The sequence below is a fragment of the Idiotropiscis lumnitzeri genome, chromosome 11 (genome assembly GCF_059441095.1).
Source record: "Idiotropiscis lumnitzeri isolate Australia: NSW breed Sydney's pygmy pipehorse chromosome 11, RoL_Ilum_1.0, whole genome shotgun sequence".
In the NCBI taxonomy this organism is placed as follows: Eukaryota; Metazoa; Chordata; class Actinopteri; order Syngnathiformes; family Syngnathidae; genus Idiotropiscis; species Idiotropiscis lumnitzeri.
In genome coordinates, this window is record NC_142401.1 from 12,669,722 (window position 1) to 12,687,857 (window position 18,136).

The following is an 18,136-nucleotide window of genomic DNA, read 5'->3' on the forward strand; positions in this document are numbered from 1 at the left end:
TGAATTCATAGTTCATGCATAACCCAGTGGCCTTTTACTGTGTGCACCACTTTTAAAATAAGGCTGCTCTCCAAGTTTCATTTACGACAGCTTATATTTTGACTACACTTGCGATTTGAACGAGCATGTGGCGCAAGCCAAAGTAAATCTCTTACTAATCAAAAAGTGGTCACATGACTTTCCATGTTGCCTCGCGTGAGTGCAATACGTGCACAAGTTGTTTTATACAAATGATCTATTGTTTTGTAACCATGTACTTGTGACGTGATGAAGACTGTTGTGGCGATGAGATGAATGTTTGTGGGGAATAAAGCACCTTCTAGTAAGCGTTGTCGTCGTCCAACTGCTTGTTTACTCTTTTTTTTTTTTTGTTTACTTTTGGTTCACGAGATGAGTAAGAGGTTATTTTGTATACTTTTGTTCTCCCCTGATTTTTAATTGACTTGAGCATATGAATTAACATTTATAGCCTTTACCATGTACAACCTCATCACCACAAATGCATAAACACCTGACCAAAGAAACAACAAATTGTTCTAATCAGGAAGAAAATATTTTTTACAAATTGATGTGAAAATGCCAGAATATTAAAATGTGAGGATGCCTCAAACGTTTGCACAATTGCAATAAAATGTTCATAATGATGTTGATGCTGATGTGACAAAACATGGACTATATCCATTGCTGATGAAGATAAGGAATAAGATGAACCTTATTAGTCACACAATGAGGACATTTTCTATTCTTCTTACTACACTCAATGATTACAAAATTGGCATAACAATTGTAAAAAAAATGAAATGTATAAAACGTTGTTAAAATAATATTCATTTCACAATGTCTTATCGAGTGCATACTTAAAAATTTGGAGATTTATTGAAATGTTACAACAGTTCACTGGCAATTTATACGTGTCTAGCTAATAAAAGACTACAAGAATTTATAAATTTGCACTTTTTTTAATGTAAAATAACTAACTTTATATTTTTTGTTTGGGCCAGAAGGAACTTAGTTAATTTCAACATTTCAAAGAAGTTGATTTTTTTTTTACGTTTCAACATGTTCTTGTTTTGTACCCCAAAAAAATAAATGATCGTTTGAGTAATCGTGATAGTCACGATTATTTGGGTAATAGCCAAGGATGCAATTCATGTCCTGATATTATAACGGCCACAAGGTGCCAATAACTGATATCAATGATGGTATCAAGAGCCTTCGATGGCACTTTATACTTTGAAATAGGTCGACTATCTCAAGTATATATATCTGGTATAAATCAAAGATTTTAATTTGCTTTTACAAATTACATTTTAGAGAACAACAGTCAAATCTTTCCGTCTTTGGTTCGGCGCATCATGTCAATAGTGAGATCTAATATTACCACTCAATGTCATATGATTGAAGGTACTGAAATGTTACACCTCTGGTCGTAGAGGGCAGGACATGTTCACTCTCAGCAGCAGCTCCATGTGACTGAACGTAGTCTATTTATAGAGCAGTACAGGGCACCAGTTTGTCATTTGTGTGGTCGCCAGACAACAGGACATTTTCCTGCAGGAGACTTCAGACTGGAACGTTTGTCCTTGTCTTCTTGCAGGTACGCGGCCTCCTATAGTGTCAAGCACAATTAGACAAAAGGAGATGACTAACAGAAGTGGAGAATGCTAACCAACTAACGTGTGCCTTTTGGATCAAATAAGTTACGAGTTGAGTCTTTTGACGTGCTTTAAGACTGCACAGTACTGACGAATGCTGCTAAATAAAATTTTACATCTACCCAACTGACTGTGTACTCACATGTGACTTTATTTTGTAATCGGATATTGTACAGTCATTTGATCTCACTTCGCATGGCTGTGAAGTATTTGGTGGGCTGCAAAATCCTTTGATACATATCGGGTCTCCATTTATCACATATATTTCACCACATAATGTTTCATTTGTTATTCAGAAACGGTCGAAAAGGTTTTGACATAATATTCAAGTTAGTGCAGTCCGTGCAGTGCTGTCACATGTATCGAATATTTTGGTGTTCCTAATTTTGTGACTGGAACAAACTCTATATCGCACAATATAAGCGGCCTAAAATATTCACTTGAGACAATATAGTCTCCAAATGGCAGCTATACAAGCGGCCTATATTTAGCACAAACATGTTGCTGCCCAGACAGTTAAAGCAATCAAGGATACAAGAGGACAAACGGGCAACATAAAAGCTTGCACACTGACCTTTCATGTTAACATTTCTCCTCCCAGAAAAGCATGTGAGGTGTCGGAATGGATGACTTGGATCACAGTATGCGCATTGCCGAGGAGGACTGGTCCAAATTTTACCAGGAGAGCGAGGAGTGCAGCGTGCTGCAACCTCAGCTCGCCTGCTATGAGGGCCTCCGTTTTCCAGACCACCCTGTTTCAGCCACTCAGTCCCTGCAGAGCTTAGATAAAAATATTACAACTTGTGTTCAAATGAAACTCATTCAGGGTGCCATAGGAACAAGAGAAGAGGATACAGCTGAGGATGATAAGGCCCAAATATGTAATGATAAAGGAATCCCTCTTCTTAGAAAGGAGGTGCATGAAGAGACCAAAAAAAACATCGCACAGACATCGGAGGCTGTAGTTGATGCGAAGTCACTGTCAAGTGAGTGTGAACCAACCGTGAGATGTCAGCCTGAGGATGGCAACAAAGTTTCCCCGAGAGAGGAGAAAGAGCGCTGGTTTGTGACGCTGTCGTTGAATGACAGACCAGTTTCCTCTCCGAGGAAAAAAAAAATTCAACAAAGGAAACGCGCGTGCAGGCCTCAACACAGTGAAAGTGAGATGACTAAAAATATCACTGCAATACAAAATGAAAACAGTAGCAGAGAACAGGGAGGGCAGAATAGTTCTTGTGATGTAGCGCAAAAGAGTTGCAAGGACTCCAGGCCTGATGGCGATACAGAACAAAACCACCGACAAAGAATCGTGCACAGTGAGGAGAGAAAGCAAAACTGCGAAGAAGGATCCACGCATGACAAAGAAAACAACCAAGAAAGAACCCTTCATGTTGATATAGACCAAGGGACCGTGTACGATGACGAGATAACGAAAAGTGATTTTGAAGTGATGTGGCGCAACAGCAGAGAAGCAAAACCACATAGCAACGATACGGTGCAGAACAACGGAGAGGGAATCCTTCAGAACAATAAAGAAGGAACGTCAAATGAAGGTGATAAGACGTGGCAAGACACAATAAACGGAACCCTGAATGGTGACCATATAACGCAAAACAATAGCGGAGGAACCTTATATGAAGATCATGACACTCAGCAAGACAGTGTCAAAGAAACCATTTATGGTGACGCTATAGAGCAAAACAAAGAAGGAAGCTTACATGATAAAAGTGCGATGGAAAACGATAATGAAGGAAATCTGCATATTGGTAACGATAAAGAAGGCACTCCACATGAAATCTTTCATTTGGAAAGTGTGGACTCAGATGAGTTTGAGGACAGCGTTGAGTTCTTCACCCTTCACAGTTCCGGTTCTGAAATCTATCTGTCGGCTTCTGAATCAGTGGCTCAGGATCTCTTTCAGGAGGATTCAGTTGAAAAGAAACCAATAGACTTCTCATCCTACTCTTTATCACACAGTTGTGATACAATTCAGAATTCTGGTGCTGGGAGTTTGCAGACCAGAGAGCCAAATCCTGACCGTGACGGTTCTGGTAACCAAGATTTTGTTGAGTCCACATTTACATTGACTGGCCAAAGAGGTGCCACACCTCCACTTGTGAGCTCCATCCGGCAGAAAGCGGATCTGCCCAGAGTTCAAACTGAATCTCAGCTTACAACATGTGGTGATGACGGTCCTGGGCCGGTCCCTGATGTCGTCGTCACCCGCGTTGTCGACGGCCCTGAAGCGTTCGCCCAGTCCGAAGGCCGCACGCCGTGCGTCTACGCCATCTCTGCCTTCTGGGATGAAATGGAAAAATTAACCATCAATGACATTTTACAGCTGAGGACGGCAAGAAGCCCGCCTTCAACGGTGATGTCTGATGCCCCGTCGCAAAGCAGCTCCGTAGTGGACGCCGAAGAGCATCATTTGACAGACGGAGGTCTCACTGATGTGTCCGACGCTGCGGACTCGGATTATTTCACACAGCCGGACGACTCCAAGGCGGATAGATCCAGCTGGGATTTCTCTGTGTGCGACTTTGAAGAAGACCATTGGCGATTTTTGGGCATTAGTAGGAACCCCAGTCCTGATCTGAGCTGCAAAACCCAGCAGGAAGAGGAAGAGGAGGAAGGGGGAACCAGGAGCCAGACCCCTGTACCAATTGAGGACCACGCAAGAGAAAACCTAATGACCAGTGGGATGACGAAAAACAAAAGCGTGCAGAATGTACAAGCACTCAACACAGAGGATTTATCTTTCGAGATGCAGTTACACGATGATGACTCCAAGGGGCTCAGTTTGGAATTGCTAGTCGCAGAACCTGCCCAAGGACATGATCTGGAATCTTTCCCAGAATCCTTCATCACAGAGGGAACCGGAAACAGGAATGTCATTTGTGTCTATGATCCCAAAGGCATCTCATATGCGCCAGTATGTGACGATTTCATTTGTACATGTCAGCTGAAAATGTTATTACCATCCCAGAGCCACAAGTGCAAACCAATCCCGATCTTCTCCTGCACACATCCGACTGTCAGCGAACTCACCTTCCCCAAACGGAATTACCCGTATCTAAGTGGAGACGTCTTGGAAGAGGATGTCATTTCGCCTATCCGAATTGTCTCGCACGCTCTCCGGGTGGCTGAATCTCAAAGTGGGAAGATCTTACTGCCATTCAGTAAAATCCGTTTCCCAAACAACGGCAACATGTGGTGCAGAAGGTTTGATGGGTGGGAGTTCCCAACTCAAAGTGAGGAGGGAACTATTGTTGTTCCCACGGTGGGAGGAGTCTCCCCTCAAGCACCTGAGGAGCAGAAAATTGTGGGAGCAATACAGAGACCAGGTAATCATAAAAGATGGGCAAAATTAATATAGCTAAATAAACGATGTGAATAATGAATGTTTCCTCTAGTGAGAGTGGGCGTCTTGTCTGCGCTGCAGCAGTCTGACATGTGTTTGGTCTGCATCGCATTTGCCTCCTGGGTACTGACATCATCAGATTCGGAGTCTACTGATGCCTGGAAAGCAGGTAGGAAACTTTAGTTTGTGTTTGGATTGGACACTCACCAGACACTTGATTAGGTACACCTGCTCAATATAGTGAGAGCTGTATGCAGCGGTGGCAAATCCAAGTCCAGAAAGTAAAAAGCCTGCCACAGTTTGGCTTTAGCCAAAGATGCTTCTACTCAACTGGCAGGGAAATGAGCTCCGGGTGTCGCACCTGTGTCTAAATTTAAGCTAATAATCAAGGACAGATTTGTTTATACAATATGCATGTTTTGTGTTGTAAAGCTAAATAAATTGTCCTTAAAAGGGAAATAAAAATGTTCTTCCCAGTCCAAATCATCTAAACGCAGTATTTTGATTAATACCGTGTTTGTGAAATATAAATTAAGCAGCAAAATCACAGTCTGTCTGTTTGGGTGGACTGAAAATAACATCACAGTGCCAAAGGGTTCAGCTTGCGAATGTCACATGACCAAACCTCGTAAACAGGTGATTCGTGAGCAGTTGTTACCTGAGCCTGAAGTCACTATGATGTAATTTTGCAAGTGTCAAACTGGCCGCCTCCTGAGTTGGATAAAAAGTGAGATGATGACATGAGACTTTAAGTGCGATAAATGTGTCAGAAATCAAAAAGGGGGCAAATATTAAGTACATCATATATGTACGCGACAATATAATCAAATGTGCAATCTCTTTTCTAGCTCTGCTTGCAAACGTGAGCGCACTATCAGCGATCCAGTACCTGCGACAGATCAAGTGAAGATGAAGAATCCGCAACGTGGCGACACCTTATGTAATTAGTGTAGATGTCATTTCTAGTCAGTGACACGTGGGTCCATTCGTAAAATATATTTATTCCATTTAATGCACAATCAAAATAATGTGACAGCATTTTAAGGGTGACAGCAGCGTGAAAGTAGGCGCCAGTAAATCTTCAAGAATTCTGGCTATTTCCAAGGTTTGAATTATGATTGGCTGAGTAGGTGAAAAAATGGGATTCATATGTCATGAGTTTTATTTTATGTTTCATGTGATGAAACAAAGTTTAGCCTGAAATTTGCACAATTCTGTCCTTTAGCTGAGTTGGCTCTTAATACCTGGACCATTATTAAGTTGATTTAGCGGGGGAAGCAGATTGCAGTTTCCTCGCCAAGTAGGGTGGCTCAATTGAAGAAAAATGGGAGCCTGAAAGTGTGAAAGATTCTGGGAAAGTAAGCATACAGTATATTTTTGAAAAATAAAAATAAATGTAATGGGAGTCTGTCTTCAATATTGTGATCACTTACCTTGAAATGAAACGGTACATACTGAACTTAACATGGCTTAGTTAAACTGTTTACTACCAGCTGTGAATATATTCTTTCACTTTTGACCGCTTTTGCTGCTCGGAGGACATGGGGGGGGATTTTGACAATAGGCAAGGTTGGCATTGCTACCCTGGATTGGTCACCAGTCTTTTGCAGGAGACAAACACCCATTCACACAAACATTAAGAGCAATTTTAGATTCTTCAGCAAACCAAAAAAATCATGTTTGGAATGTGGGAGGAAACACACAGGAAGAGAACATGTAACCACCAAAGAACAGACCGACTGTGAGGTAAATGAATCAAATTTAAGTTACACTTATAGCATATTTTTATGCATGTACAGTGAGTGAATCCCGGCATATTCTCATTCAGAAAAAAGATTGTCGTCTTTCTTTACCTAGCCTCTATTATTTCTTTTGATATTTTTTAGCTCAGGACAAACCAATAATTATTGATTTGCCGCAAAGATTTAAGCCAACAAACTATGCTGAAATAAAGTGAGCTTCCTTTAGACAAAGAGTGCTTTGCCACAATCTTGTGGCATCTTGGTGCCAACAACCTAAGTTAAAGTGAGTTGAGGAGCTTCACTTAGACAAGAGTAGAACATTGCCACCATGTTGTCCATACCATACTGTCAACTCGTAAAATTGTGGTGGCGCCGAGGAACTATGAAGTGAAATGAGTTGATGCACCATCTTGGTCGAAATAGTTTATGTTGGTGTTGAGAAGAGTCATTTAAACAAGTGTGATGCTTTGCCGCCAAATTGTTGACATTTAGGTGCTAAGGAACCTTGTTAAGTGAGAAAGTGTTTTATTTAGACAAAATGAATGCTTTGCAAAATAATCTAATCTTTTTTTGACACATTTAATTTCCACATAAAAGCACTTCAGAACATACGGTGTCATTGCAGAATATTTATTGAAATAAATATGCAATGAACAGAGTTTATCGGATACACATAAATATGAAATTTCAAGGCAGATTTTTTTAAATGTCAATATTTAGTTTGTCTACACTTTTATTTGTATCAAATAGATGTAAATGCATGAATCCATGAAAAACCTGTGGCCACAGATCCTGTTCCAATTAATTATAATCACTCATAATATATTGTGTTACAGCTTAATGTTTTCCTGTTCAAACAAGGGTTACAGCTACAACTAAATGGTACTCATTCATATAGAATATTGTGAACATTTAATATTTACAGGCTCAAAAAGGAGTGAATAAAGCTTAGGTCATATTGTGAAAAGATATCTTGATATATAAAACTTTAGGATTTAGACAAATATTTAGCATAATTAGAGTTAAACCAAACCTCTACTATTTGTTTAAAGTCTAAACAAGACGATGCCACTTGCTACTCTAGTTTGAGTCATGCTCAGTCGTTAACACTCATTCAACCACTGGTTTAAATGCAATTCTGTACAAGGAATCATTATTTATACACAATAATATATATTTAAGGTCAGGCCAAAGTCTGTTTCCAAATCTTCCGAGGGCTGTTTTAGCAAAATTGTGTTGCATATTAAACTGTTAAACAGTAAGTTGGTGAAAGTCCATCACTTTTGAAACCTCACGTGAATGTGAGATTGTTCCCAAAACAAGTAGAAAGTCTTGTGAAAAACTTAGCCAGACTTTAGCAGGCCTGTCAAGTGCTGAAGAAGGAATGCACATATCGATACACAAATATGTTGTAAAATATATGAAAACAGACACACAAATACTCTCTTACAGTATTCTACTGGGTGTTAAGTACAGGCTTTTAGACTCAGGCGCCACATGGATCTCACGATGGCTTGTCACCTTCTTTCTTCAGACGGCTGTGCAAAAACAGGAAAATAATGCGGATTAATGTGAATCACGTGTTGTACAGTGGTGCCTTGATTTATGGACAGTGGCGGGGGTTTTTTTGTGGGTGGTCACTTGGTACAAGTACATGTATGGTATGATTAAGCTGCATGACAATCTTGGTCGATGAATTAATTAAAGTCACAAATCAAGGAGCCAGTATATGACAGTTTTGAGTTCTCCAGGATTTAAATTCCTCACCTGTAGTAATCTTCCTGGCTGGGCAGGGGCCCTCCATGCAGGTGATGTCCGTGCAGCCACTGCTGTTCCATTGCCATCCTCTGCAGCTCTGCTGACTGAACGTGCATGGCTTGGAGCTGGTGCGCAGCTGACATCTGAGGAATCGGTCCTTGGAGCTCTCGGGGATATGCAGCCCCTACGGAGTGCACAGAAAGCACATCGTGATTCAAAATAAGGAAGAAGTCCAGTATTTTGCAGTTGTCTAAACAGAGGAATGGAAATGTAAATTGATTAATAATTCTGATGATTGTGTGGAATCGATTGAAATCACCTTGAAGTAATGAAGGCTAAATAGAGGGTGCTATTATAAAAAAAAAAAATAAAGAAAAAAAAAAAGGCCTACAGGTTATCGTTACCCCAGAAAAGCACCTTATTCGTAATGTAGTTTGACTATAAATCAGGCTTTTGCGCATTTGGATCTGGCCCTGGCAATCATTCACACTCATAGGCAATTTAAAGTCTTTATTTAAGATACCATGCAAGTTTGTTTTTTTTAATTTCGGAGATAACCGCAATATCTGGAGAAAACTCATGCAAGGACGGTGAGAGCATGCAGACGCCACACAGGAAGGGTGAGAAATTAGATTAGTACCAGCACTGTGAGGCAAATGTGCTAACCACTAAACCACTATGCTGTCACATATAAACTTTGACCACCTAAACGAAAGGGAAAAAAAATTATGCATGGAGCACTGAGAATGAACCAAAGCACATACCAAACAAAGGGTGGCGCAGCATCTCGTGGTCATGTGGAAGGTCAGCCAGCAAAGGGTTGGGGATAGGGCCTCCGGGAAAGGGGAAGCGGGCCAGACGAGGCCCATTTGCCAACGGGTCCACCAGAGGATGAGGGCTTGAACCTGTGGGAATTAACATGAAATGTAATCTCATATCCTTAACATGCATCATGTAGTGGTGCAACTGATCACATAAGTCATGGGTGAGCATCTGCCCATTAAAAAAAGGTACATTTGACGTCATGATGAAATGGTCCAAGCACTCACCTTGACCGAGGGGGTCCTGTTGGTGCAGGTGGAGGTGAGAGTGGATGTGCGAGTGTTGGTGATGATGCGGCGTCACGTTGAGCATCTGCAGTCTGGCTGCAGAATCCGGCGCGACGGAGGCCATCCTCTCCGCGTGCAGCCGCTCAGCGGTGAGGCGCTCGGCGTAGCTCAGCTCCGGGCGCAGCTGAGTACCGGCCAGCACCATCCTCTCGCGTTCCAGATGGTTGAGCCCCGGGTGAAAGGGCGCGAAGTGATGAGGCGGTCCGGGGATATGGGGCAGAGCCAGGGCCCCGTGCCTGACATAGTGCTCCATGGGGTTGGCCGAGGGGTGCAAGGTTTCCAGGTCAGGAGGCTTGACCTCAAAGCCAGGCTTCATCCTCTCGCGGAGCTCCCTCTCTCGGAGGTTCCTCAGCTCGCGCTCTCTCAGGCTGGGCTCAGCACTGTACAAGCCAGGCATGTGGTAAGCCAGCATGGGGTCGCCGGGACTCAGGGACACATAGAATGGGTGGTTGCGGTTGGTGGGGGACATGACATGGGGTCGGGCGTATTCGCTCAGTGTACGGAGGGCTGGCGTATCGGGCCCGATGTAGGGGGGCACAGCAGCAACAGTGGTGGGCGGCTGCTCGTACACAGGGCGCCCGTGAGAGGCCACCTGAGCCTCGCTCATGCGACAGTCGTGGGAGGAGCTGCATGCTCGCTGTAAACAGAAGACATGGGAAGATTAAAACTTCTTGTTTTGTGTGACAGGGTAGTAAAAGTAATCACAGGCTGTGATTAAGTAATAGTACATTATGGTAAAAGTACAATTACTGATTCAACTCCTGTACTTGATTAAACATAATAAAAAAAAGGACATACATTGAAATATACTTGTCCAGAAAAATAAAGTACAGAAAAAAAATGTACTTGAGTTCAGAAGTGAAGTATTTGTCTGTACAGACACACAGCAAATAATAAATGCATTGTTTAACTTACAGCGTTTCTGTCTGCCTCCCTTTCTCGCTCTCGCTCCTTCTCCCGTTCGCGTTCTTGCCGAGCGCTGAGTTCCGCCTCCCTCCGAGACTTCTCTAGGGCCTCCTCCCTTTTCTTGGCCAGCTTGGAGGAGGACAGCGGCGTGAAGAACAGGTCTGTTCTAGCGCAGGAGTTGTAGCCGCGATCCAGGTGTTTGATGAACCTGATATCAACGACAGAGGCGTATTAGTATCGGCGGGACGCTCCTTTGGGTAAATCCATCTATCCATCAAAAGGTAAACCACACCCTCACCACTTAATGAGAGGGAAATTTTGAATTGTACTATCAGTAAGAATCAATTCCATGTCAGCTGCATATGTAATGTAATCGTTACAAGCAAGACATTTTACTTTAGTGTTTGGGCTTGTTGTATGAGCACAACAGTCAAAACTTTGTTGAAGTTCTTGAGAAAACCTTTAAATATAAACACTAATTCAAAAGAGCAAACAATATGCTCAGCCACCCTTTATGTACGGTGGAGAAAGTCTAGACACACCGTGCAGACTGGCTGGCGTGGCTCGCCATGTTGATGACGGTAGGCTCTGGCGATGGGCTGCGAGCTGGAGACGGTGGGCTCTCTGCTTCCTCCATCTCATCCAGCGGCTCTTCTTTGATTTGTATTTGAGGCGCTCCCATTGCGGCGCTGGGCGAAGATCTCAGCCCAAGAGGAGGGAATGATGGCTGCAGGCTGGGGACAGGGCCGACTGAAGCCGACGTGGCGGAGGGGAGAGCCTGTGAGGAAGCGCCAGATGGACGAGGGGAACTGGTACTCTTTCTAGGGTGAGTGTGTGCCTGAGAAATCACGGGAAGCTGGCCGGAAAGCGTCTGCACGGCCAAAGGCTGGGGCATGAGCTGAAGAGGTGGAGGGGGCGCCCCTGGAGGATGCTGATTGGGCAGAGAGTTGAGAGGTTTTAGAGCAGGTGGAGGAGGAAGGTTGGAGGGCATCTGGGGGAAGGGTGGAGCAGGCTGGTGTGGAATCTGTTTGTGGGAAGGTTGAATCGGGGTAGTGGGAGGAGGCTTGATTTGGGGGCCAGAAAGAGGAGGCTGGGGCAGCTGTGACTCCCTAAAGAAGGGTGGGGGTCTCTGGGTCGGCGGCAGCTGGGAGGACACTGAGCTGAGAGCAGGTGGCACCTGAAATGCAGAGGCGAGAGGAGAGTCCTGCCCCACTGTGAGTGGAAGTGGCGGTGCTCCACAGAGAGAATGAGGGGCGGGCAGCGGGCGGTTGCTCAGGCCTAAATTGGCAGCGGACTCGGCAGCAGCTGGCTGAGCTGGATCTGGAGACGGAGGAGACTGGCTAGGAGGTGAGCCAGAAGTGGGAGTGCTTTGCGGTGGAATAACAGCTGGGCCCTGAGAGGGAGGGGCCTGCGGGACAGCTGCGTCAGCCTGGACGGCTGGAGGGGCTTCAGACTCCGGGGGGACAGCGCTCGGTTGGGCAGAAGAGTCGGAGTCGCTCTCGTTGCCCTGCTGAGGGCTGGGAATGCTCGGGGAGGAGCTGCGGTTGTCCTGATCGATGTCTTTGGTGTCACTGCTGCCATCGTCCTGAGCACTGCGGCTTTCTGAGGAGCTCTCCTCCTCCACCTCGGCCTCCACCTCGGAACGGGAATCCTGCGGCTCCTGCTGATGACAAAAAAAACAAAAAAAAAACATGTTTAACAGTGATGCGCAGCTAACAGCTACTACAAACAGCCTTTGCTGCTTGTTTCTTACCTGAGTCTTTGGCCTTTTGGGTTTAACTTTTTCAGGCTCGTTAGGCTCCTGAGGAGGACTCTCCCTAACCCGTTTCATTGTCTTTGGTGTGGCTGCCTCTTCTTTCACCTTCTGGAAAACAAATAAATTCGTTCCAGTTGTTGAGGGCTGTTTAAATCATAGTCAGATCATTTTGTGACTGTTCTGCTTTGTGTATCAAAACAATAGCTACATGCTGTTGAACAATAAACTGCTCTTTCAAGTGCGAGTTTGTCTGATATGCCACCAGCTTTTGAATAATTCTGATTTTGTAATTATTAAAAATACTAGAGTGGCGGCATTGTAAACTGTGGAAAAAAGCTAACCTTGCTACCTATGTTAAAGGCTTTGAGGAGTCGTATTTTGGGGGAGGCTGCATTATTGGCATTACCATTCATTTCAATTAAGGTCAATTTGAGATTAAAATGTCTTGATTTACGAGCGTGGTCATCAACGAATTCAACACGTATCTCAAGGCAACCTTATATACAATTCGGCGACATGCTTAAGTTTGATTGTTTCAGTCTAAGACTGCGTTTACCTTGTTATTCTTCTTGGCGGTGTCATTCTTACTGTCTGTGGTAGATACTCTGGTCCCAGTCTGGGAATTCTGGGTCGTGGATTGCTGATCCTCGATAGTTGGAGAGCCAGTGAGTCTCCTGTGGCCGCTTCTTAAAGATGACAACTGCTGTATGTGCAAAAAATAAATAAATAAAAATTTAATACGTTTACTTCCACTATCACCTGCATGTAAATGTTTATCAATGTCAACAGAGTGTCATGCTTACAGGTGCTCTGCTTCGCCGTGTCCTCATGCCATGTTTACTGTTCCCTTCCTCTTCCCCTTTCACAGGTTTAAACATGAATGACGCGCCTGAAGACTTCTGCGCCGCAGGCAGACAACCGTGCTTGTTTTCATATGTGCGGCAGGTTGTACATAGCAAAGGGTTGTATCTTCCTCCTTGGTGCCAATCCTTAGATCCTGCTTGAGGAAAATACACCCTTAAAAGCTGCAATTGTAAATCAACACTGCTCTTTCCAAGAATAAGTCATACGCACGTGTTGTACCGCAGTGGCTGCAGCTCTTCACTTCCTGTTCGCTATCTTCACTGTCAAGTTCGTCCTCACTGGCTGAACTTGCATCCACTGGAGAGCAAAAGTGACAGTATGAGGCAAACTCCAACTTGGAGAAAGAGAGGGGTAACGCACACACACTCACCAGAGTAATTTCGAGACGGGGCGCTCACGGGCGCAGCAGCAGAGCGAGTCTTTGCCTTCCGAGACGACGGCTGTCTGCGTTGCTGTCTATAAGCTCGCGTTCCTGCAGCTTCGGGAGTTTTTTTCCAGTGGTAATAGAACGTGATCAGCTCTCCCTGGTGATTCAAATTGTTTTTGTTTTTTTTTACTGAATTTGTACAAGACTTTATGGAATTTTCTTAAAGTGCCACACTTACAGTCTTTTTGCTAGGCAAGAAGTCTTTTCGAATCCGGAAAAAATTCTTTCCATACTGCCTGAGGCCTTTAATGAAGCGTTTCTGAAGAGAGATAATCATGTATGACATTATGAATATAATTTGTTAAAAAAAAAAAAAAGAGATGCTCTTATACTTGTGCACAACTGTTTTAGTGCTGCCCAAAAATAAAATAAAAGGTTTGGAGTCGTCGCAAAGAAACTTTTTATCTGCTTTTTACCTAAACGCCTACTTAGACATGACTGCAACAACATTATAGTGGTAATAATCAGTCGCAACCCACCACATCATCCTCAGACCAGCACTTCTCAATAAGCCTTGGCAGAGGCTTCTTCACCAGACGCTGGAGAGCTTTTGCAGCATCGTAATGACTTGCATGCAACTGGGAGGGATATGCAAAAGGCAGCGTGTTAAGTCATCTTTGAGTAGCAAATGATGACAATGATGAACACAAGTTGATCTCTCTTACCATGTTGAGAGCGTTGAGAGTTGTATCGTCACGAGAGGCAGCTAAACATCCATCCTCTGTGGAGCCTCCATCACACATACCCGCAAATGCCGCCATGCTCCTTGGAAAACAAATAGAATACAGAAGTTGTTTTTTCTTTTTTTCCCCAAATGCGACTAGAATTTGTTTTTATCTGTCCCAATAAAGAGAAAATTGTTATTACTTTACAACTGGATTGGAAGAACTGTTTTGTATCACAGGGTGACGGGGTGACAGTGTGATGAGACAACAGAAAGTGAATCAATGCTGACGCTGACTATTATGTGCAGTAAGCGCACAGTTGCTTTAGTAAGACTGCCAGCTTTGCTGTCGCAACTGAAAAGATTAAGTGTTTACAGGAGGTAACAACTCCAGCATGGGCCTTGGGATGGCCGAAGTTCACAAAAGTCAATTATAATCAATAGTCTGTGACTGACCTGGCAGCTCTCAGGTACATGAGAAGGTCGCAGTCATTGACGCCAGGCGTCCACATAAGCTCCTCACTCTCCGTCTGAGAATGAGAAGCTGGTGCAGGCCGGGGCTGCAGCTCGGGAAGCTTTGCCTGCAACACATAAGCACATCAGAATATAGTAAAAATCTGCTTCCAGACCATGAACTCGATTAGGAATTGTGATGGACAAATATTCAAAATGGGTGCTATATAAACCATTGTTCAGTGGTGTGCCCTTTCGATATATATCTATATCTATATTTTTTTTTCTAAAAGAGACTGTATATAGAATTATGCTCCAAGTAGTGGTGAACTAATAGAACGCAACAACCTAAGTTCGGCGTGTGCTTCTCACTTCCACACTTTGTTTCATGTGCTGTAGTCGTTCCAGCAAATTTGTGATCTGGTGATTGTCCCTTTTGGAACTGCGTAGTAGAATGGTGGCAGCGGGACATGTCAGCGTCCTGTACAGTGTGCCGCCACCCATTATTTTGATTATTTTATTTGCATCTTATTGAAATTAATAGTGGATTCCTAAAATGAATGAAATCTGAAAAATATAACATTCTACACAGTGTCTTTAAAACCAAAGACTCTGCTTGGGTGCTAAAAAGTGCGATCCTAGATTAAGATATGTTTCAGTTCTTTTCAACGCCGTCGTCCGCTCCAGCCATCTGATTTCTGGAGCAGATCCCAGCTATCTTCCGGCTGTAGGCGATATTCTGTGAGCTTTGAAACATCCACCAGAATGCTCAAAATTGTCTGGCGCTGAGTGGGTTCTCTTTTATTTAATGGCTGGCATTGAAAGGTTTAAAAATTACAAAAAAAAAAAAATTTTGGAGGGGGTATGTTGGAACAGAATATGTATCAGGAGTTTATTTCTTATTATATTTTACCTGATGACTCGGTCCCACTCTTATCTCGCCTTGAGTGCTGTTCAAGCTCCTAGAAGACATGTAAAATAAAATTTTTAAAAAATGCAGAGGTGACTGAATAGTAATTAATACGTTGCATCCCAGTGTCACATCGATAAAGAAGAACAAGGTGAAATCACATGAAGGACGCACGGTGTCCGATAGCTGCTCTGATTATCTCCGCTTCATCTGCTCAGTGATCTCGTTAAAACGCGTCGCCCCGCCCACACGTCGCTGTCAGCCAATGGGAGCCGCGCCCTGCTGACGTTTCCTGACATTAGGCCAGGCGAAACCCGACGCCAGCGGCCCCGAAGGCCTGTCAATCAATCACGCGAGCACACGGGCTGTTAATTCTCGCACTACGATCTGGAGTCACCATTACACGAACAGAAGCTTGTGTGCTTCCAAACACGTCTGCCCTCATCGCAAGTCCAACAAGCGCTGCGTATTGCTTCTCAACGTTAGCATGCACTCAAAATGTCATATGAACGTGTAGGAGTGTGAGGCGACTCGCGTATGTAAATACACAGCAAACGCAAATGGTGTTTTAACAGCAGAGTCACCAAACGTAGCCGCAAACAACACACAACGCCACACAGTGAGGCTGACGCGAGCTAACTGCTCTGTGTCGCCATTTGTATCGCATTGTAGCATAAAAAACGGCTGGCTAGCTGCTAGGGACCGTGACATTAGCGTCCGGGCTGTTATTTTGGCTAGCTCGTTAGCCACAACTTCGTGACTGCTGACACGCCGAGCGCTCCGTGCAAAGTGGCCGCTCGCCACCACAAATCCCAAAGCGAATCCAGTCCACAACAAAAAAAGAATGCAGAGAGGGATCTTAAGAAGCATGCTATTTACCTCCGCGGATTGAACAGGTCGTCCATGTCGACGGGTGTTTGGCTGTGGCTTGTTGACACTACGCAGCTCAGCGGGGCGACAGCCGCGCACACACACGCATGCACTCACACCAACTATGCCAATCCCCTATTACATGGCTATTCAAAATGGAGGCGCTGTAGCGAAGGGAGTCTTGTTTTTTTTCTTCTCTTCAGTGCAATGACCTCAGCCGCCACACTGAGCAGTCTTCAAACTTGACCAGTTTACACAAACTGAGTATGTGCGTGCAGCCTCGCTTGCACATTCGAAATAGATATAATTGGACAATGGAAATCGCTAATGCCATGCAGGCCATTGCTTTCTAGGGACACAAATCGCATTTTGTTATTTATGTGACGACCATCAACAGTCTTTTTTGGACATTGATCATTAAAGCTCAATGCATCAGAAAATTCTAATTTATGTTAGTATTAAAATCAGTATGATTCAGTGTAAATTGCAGCCAGAATATTAGATAATATTTTATTATTTCGATTAAAAGTGAGTATTATCTTAGTAAAGGCAAAATCCCTTTGGATTTGCACAACAACGTTTGACTCTATAAGTGGCAACAATTTAAAAAATTTTTGGCATTGGACCGGAAGCTCCTGGGTCACCATTTGCTAAATTAAATATTTGTACTCAAATCTATACTATTGGTCAGTCCACAAATGGATTGGTCTCTGGTAATGCAATATTAATGGTTGAACAAATGTGCAGTTTTGGGGGTCTCCTAGAGAGTGATGGTTTTGGAGGTACAATGATTGCAACCGACGCCAGCAGTATGTAATGAGTCGTATTGTGGTTATTGCACAATAAACACAATAATGTTAACAAATTGAATATCTATTGTAGGCCTTGTTCTAAAATAAATTGGTTATCAGACTCACCAGTGATCGTCGGACATAGTGATTTCCTAGGAACTTTATAGCCACAATGGTTTGACACTTGTAACATTTTATGAAAATGAATCATATATTTATATTTATGCATTTCCTACATTGTTAAATCCGTGTTAAATGTTATTGTCAGATCATTAACATGATCAGAGTCTTTGCATATTTGTACAGGTTTCACGATATTAATGTTTCATTATATTAAAACAAGTATAACTGCAATTCAGCTCAACATTTGGTCAGGATATGATAAATTTGTGTTTTTCTTTTTTTGACTGTCTGACATTGTCAATCAAAAGTAAGCATTATCTTTAGAGGCGGAATTTTAAATTCAAGTACATTGGATCTCTTTTGCTCATGCATTGCAGTGTTTGGGTTGATTGGAATGGTGACGCAATAACAGCTAGTTGATACCTACATTGTATTATTATTATTATTTACATTATTATATCAACCCTTTTATTATATTGAAGGTAATAAAAGTAATTTGTAATGCTGCGCTTCATTCATGCATTTGCATGGGAATATTAGGCTCTATTTGTAAAGAAAAATACGGAATATAAGTACAGTAAACGGCAGGTAATGTGTTTGTTATCATAGGAATAGAATTGTACTTCTTTTATGCTTCATAAAAGAATAACTATCCTCTCTTAATTCAGAATAATATTCTGAATGTTGCCTACAATTTTGCTTTTGTGACACAATTGATTATGGAAAGGGTCTTTTATTTACGTTAAT

At 43.1% G+C, this 18,136-nt stretch overlaps 2 protein-coding genes across 3 annotated transcripts; one reads left to right on the plus strand and one right to left on the minus strand.

Moving 5' to 3' along the window:
* Positions 1-1,512: 1,512 nt before the first annotated feature.
* perm1b (PPARGC1 and ESRR induced regulator, muscle 1b) lies at positions 1,513-6,330 on the plus strand. Its single transcript, XM_088309535.1, has 4 exons — positions 1,513-1,597; positions 2,257-4,999; positions 5,069-5,185; positions 5,865-6,330. Exons 2-4 carry the CDS (start codon positions 2,278-2,280, stop codon positions 5,921-5,923), a joined length of 2,898 nt encoding a protein of 965 aa, XP_088165661.1. The 5' UTR covers positions 1,513-1,597; positions 2,257-2,277; the 3' UTR covers positions 5,924-6,330.
* A 988-nt stretch (positions 6,331-7,318) lies between these two features.
* On the minus strand, positions 7,319-16,714 carry rereb (arginine-glutamic acid dipeptide (RE) repeats b). Of its 2 annotated transcripts, none has more exons than XM_088309530.1 (17): positions 16,485-16,714; positions 15,609-15,657; positions 14,699-14,823; positions 14,244-14,343; positions 14,058-14,156; positions 13,757-13,837; positions 13,522-13,675; positions 13,362-13,448; positions 13,091-13,284; positions 12,844-12,990; positions 12,285-12,395; positions 11,074-12,191; positions 10,541-10,739; positions 9,566-10,262; positions 9,281-9,421; positions 8,526-8,700; positions 7,319-8,296 (listed from the first exon to the last, which is right to left on the minus strand). In XM_088309530.1, exons 1-17 carry the CDS (start codon positions 16,508-16,510, stop codon positions 8,263-8,265), a joined length of 3,537 nt encoding a protein of 1,178 aa, XP_088165656.1. In that variant the 5' UTR covers positions 16,511-16,714; the 3' UTR covers positions 7,319-8,262. The 2 variants fall into 2 exon arrangements, with proteins under 2 accessions (XP_088165656.1, XP_088165655.1); XM_088309529.1 differs by having other exon boundaries at positions 11,074-12,194.
* Positions 16,715-18,136: the final 1,422 nt, after the last annotated feature.

What these genes read in the sequence shown, in the direction of transcription:
- perm1b (XM_088309535.1), top strand. Translation starts at nt 2,278, where the DNA reads ATGGATGACTTGGATCACAGTATGCGCATTGCCGAGGAGGACTGGTCC. An exon ending in GGGAGCAATACAGAGACCAG is followed by an intron (nt 5,000 to 5,068) that starts GTAATCATAAAA and finishes TGTTTCCTCTAG; the next exon opens with TGAGAGTGGGCGTCTTGTCT. An exon ending in TACTGATGCCTGGAAAGCAG is followed by an intron (nt 5,186 to 5,864) that starts GTAGGAAACTTT and finishes TCTCTTTTCTAG; the next exon opens with CTCTGCTTGCAAACGTGAGC.
- rereb (XM_088309529.1), bottom strand. Translation starts at nt 16,510, where the DNA reads ATGGACGACCTGTTCAATCCGCGGAG. An exon ending in CTCTCAACGCTCTCAACATG is followed by an intron (nt 14,157 to 14,243) that starts GTAAGAGAGATC and finishes TATCCCTCCCAG; the next exon opens with TTGCATGCAAGTCATTACGA. An exon ending in CCGCCAAGAAGAATAACAAG is followed by an intron (nt 12,396 to 12,843) that starts GTAAACGCAGTC and finishes TTTGTTTTCCAG; the next exon opens with AAGGTGAAAGAAGAGGCAGC.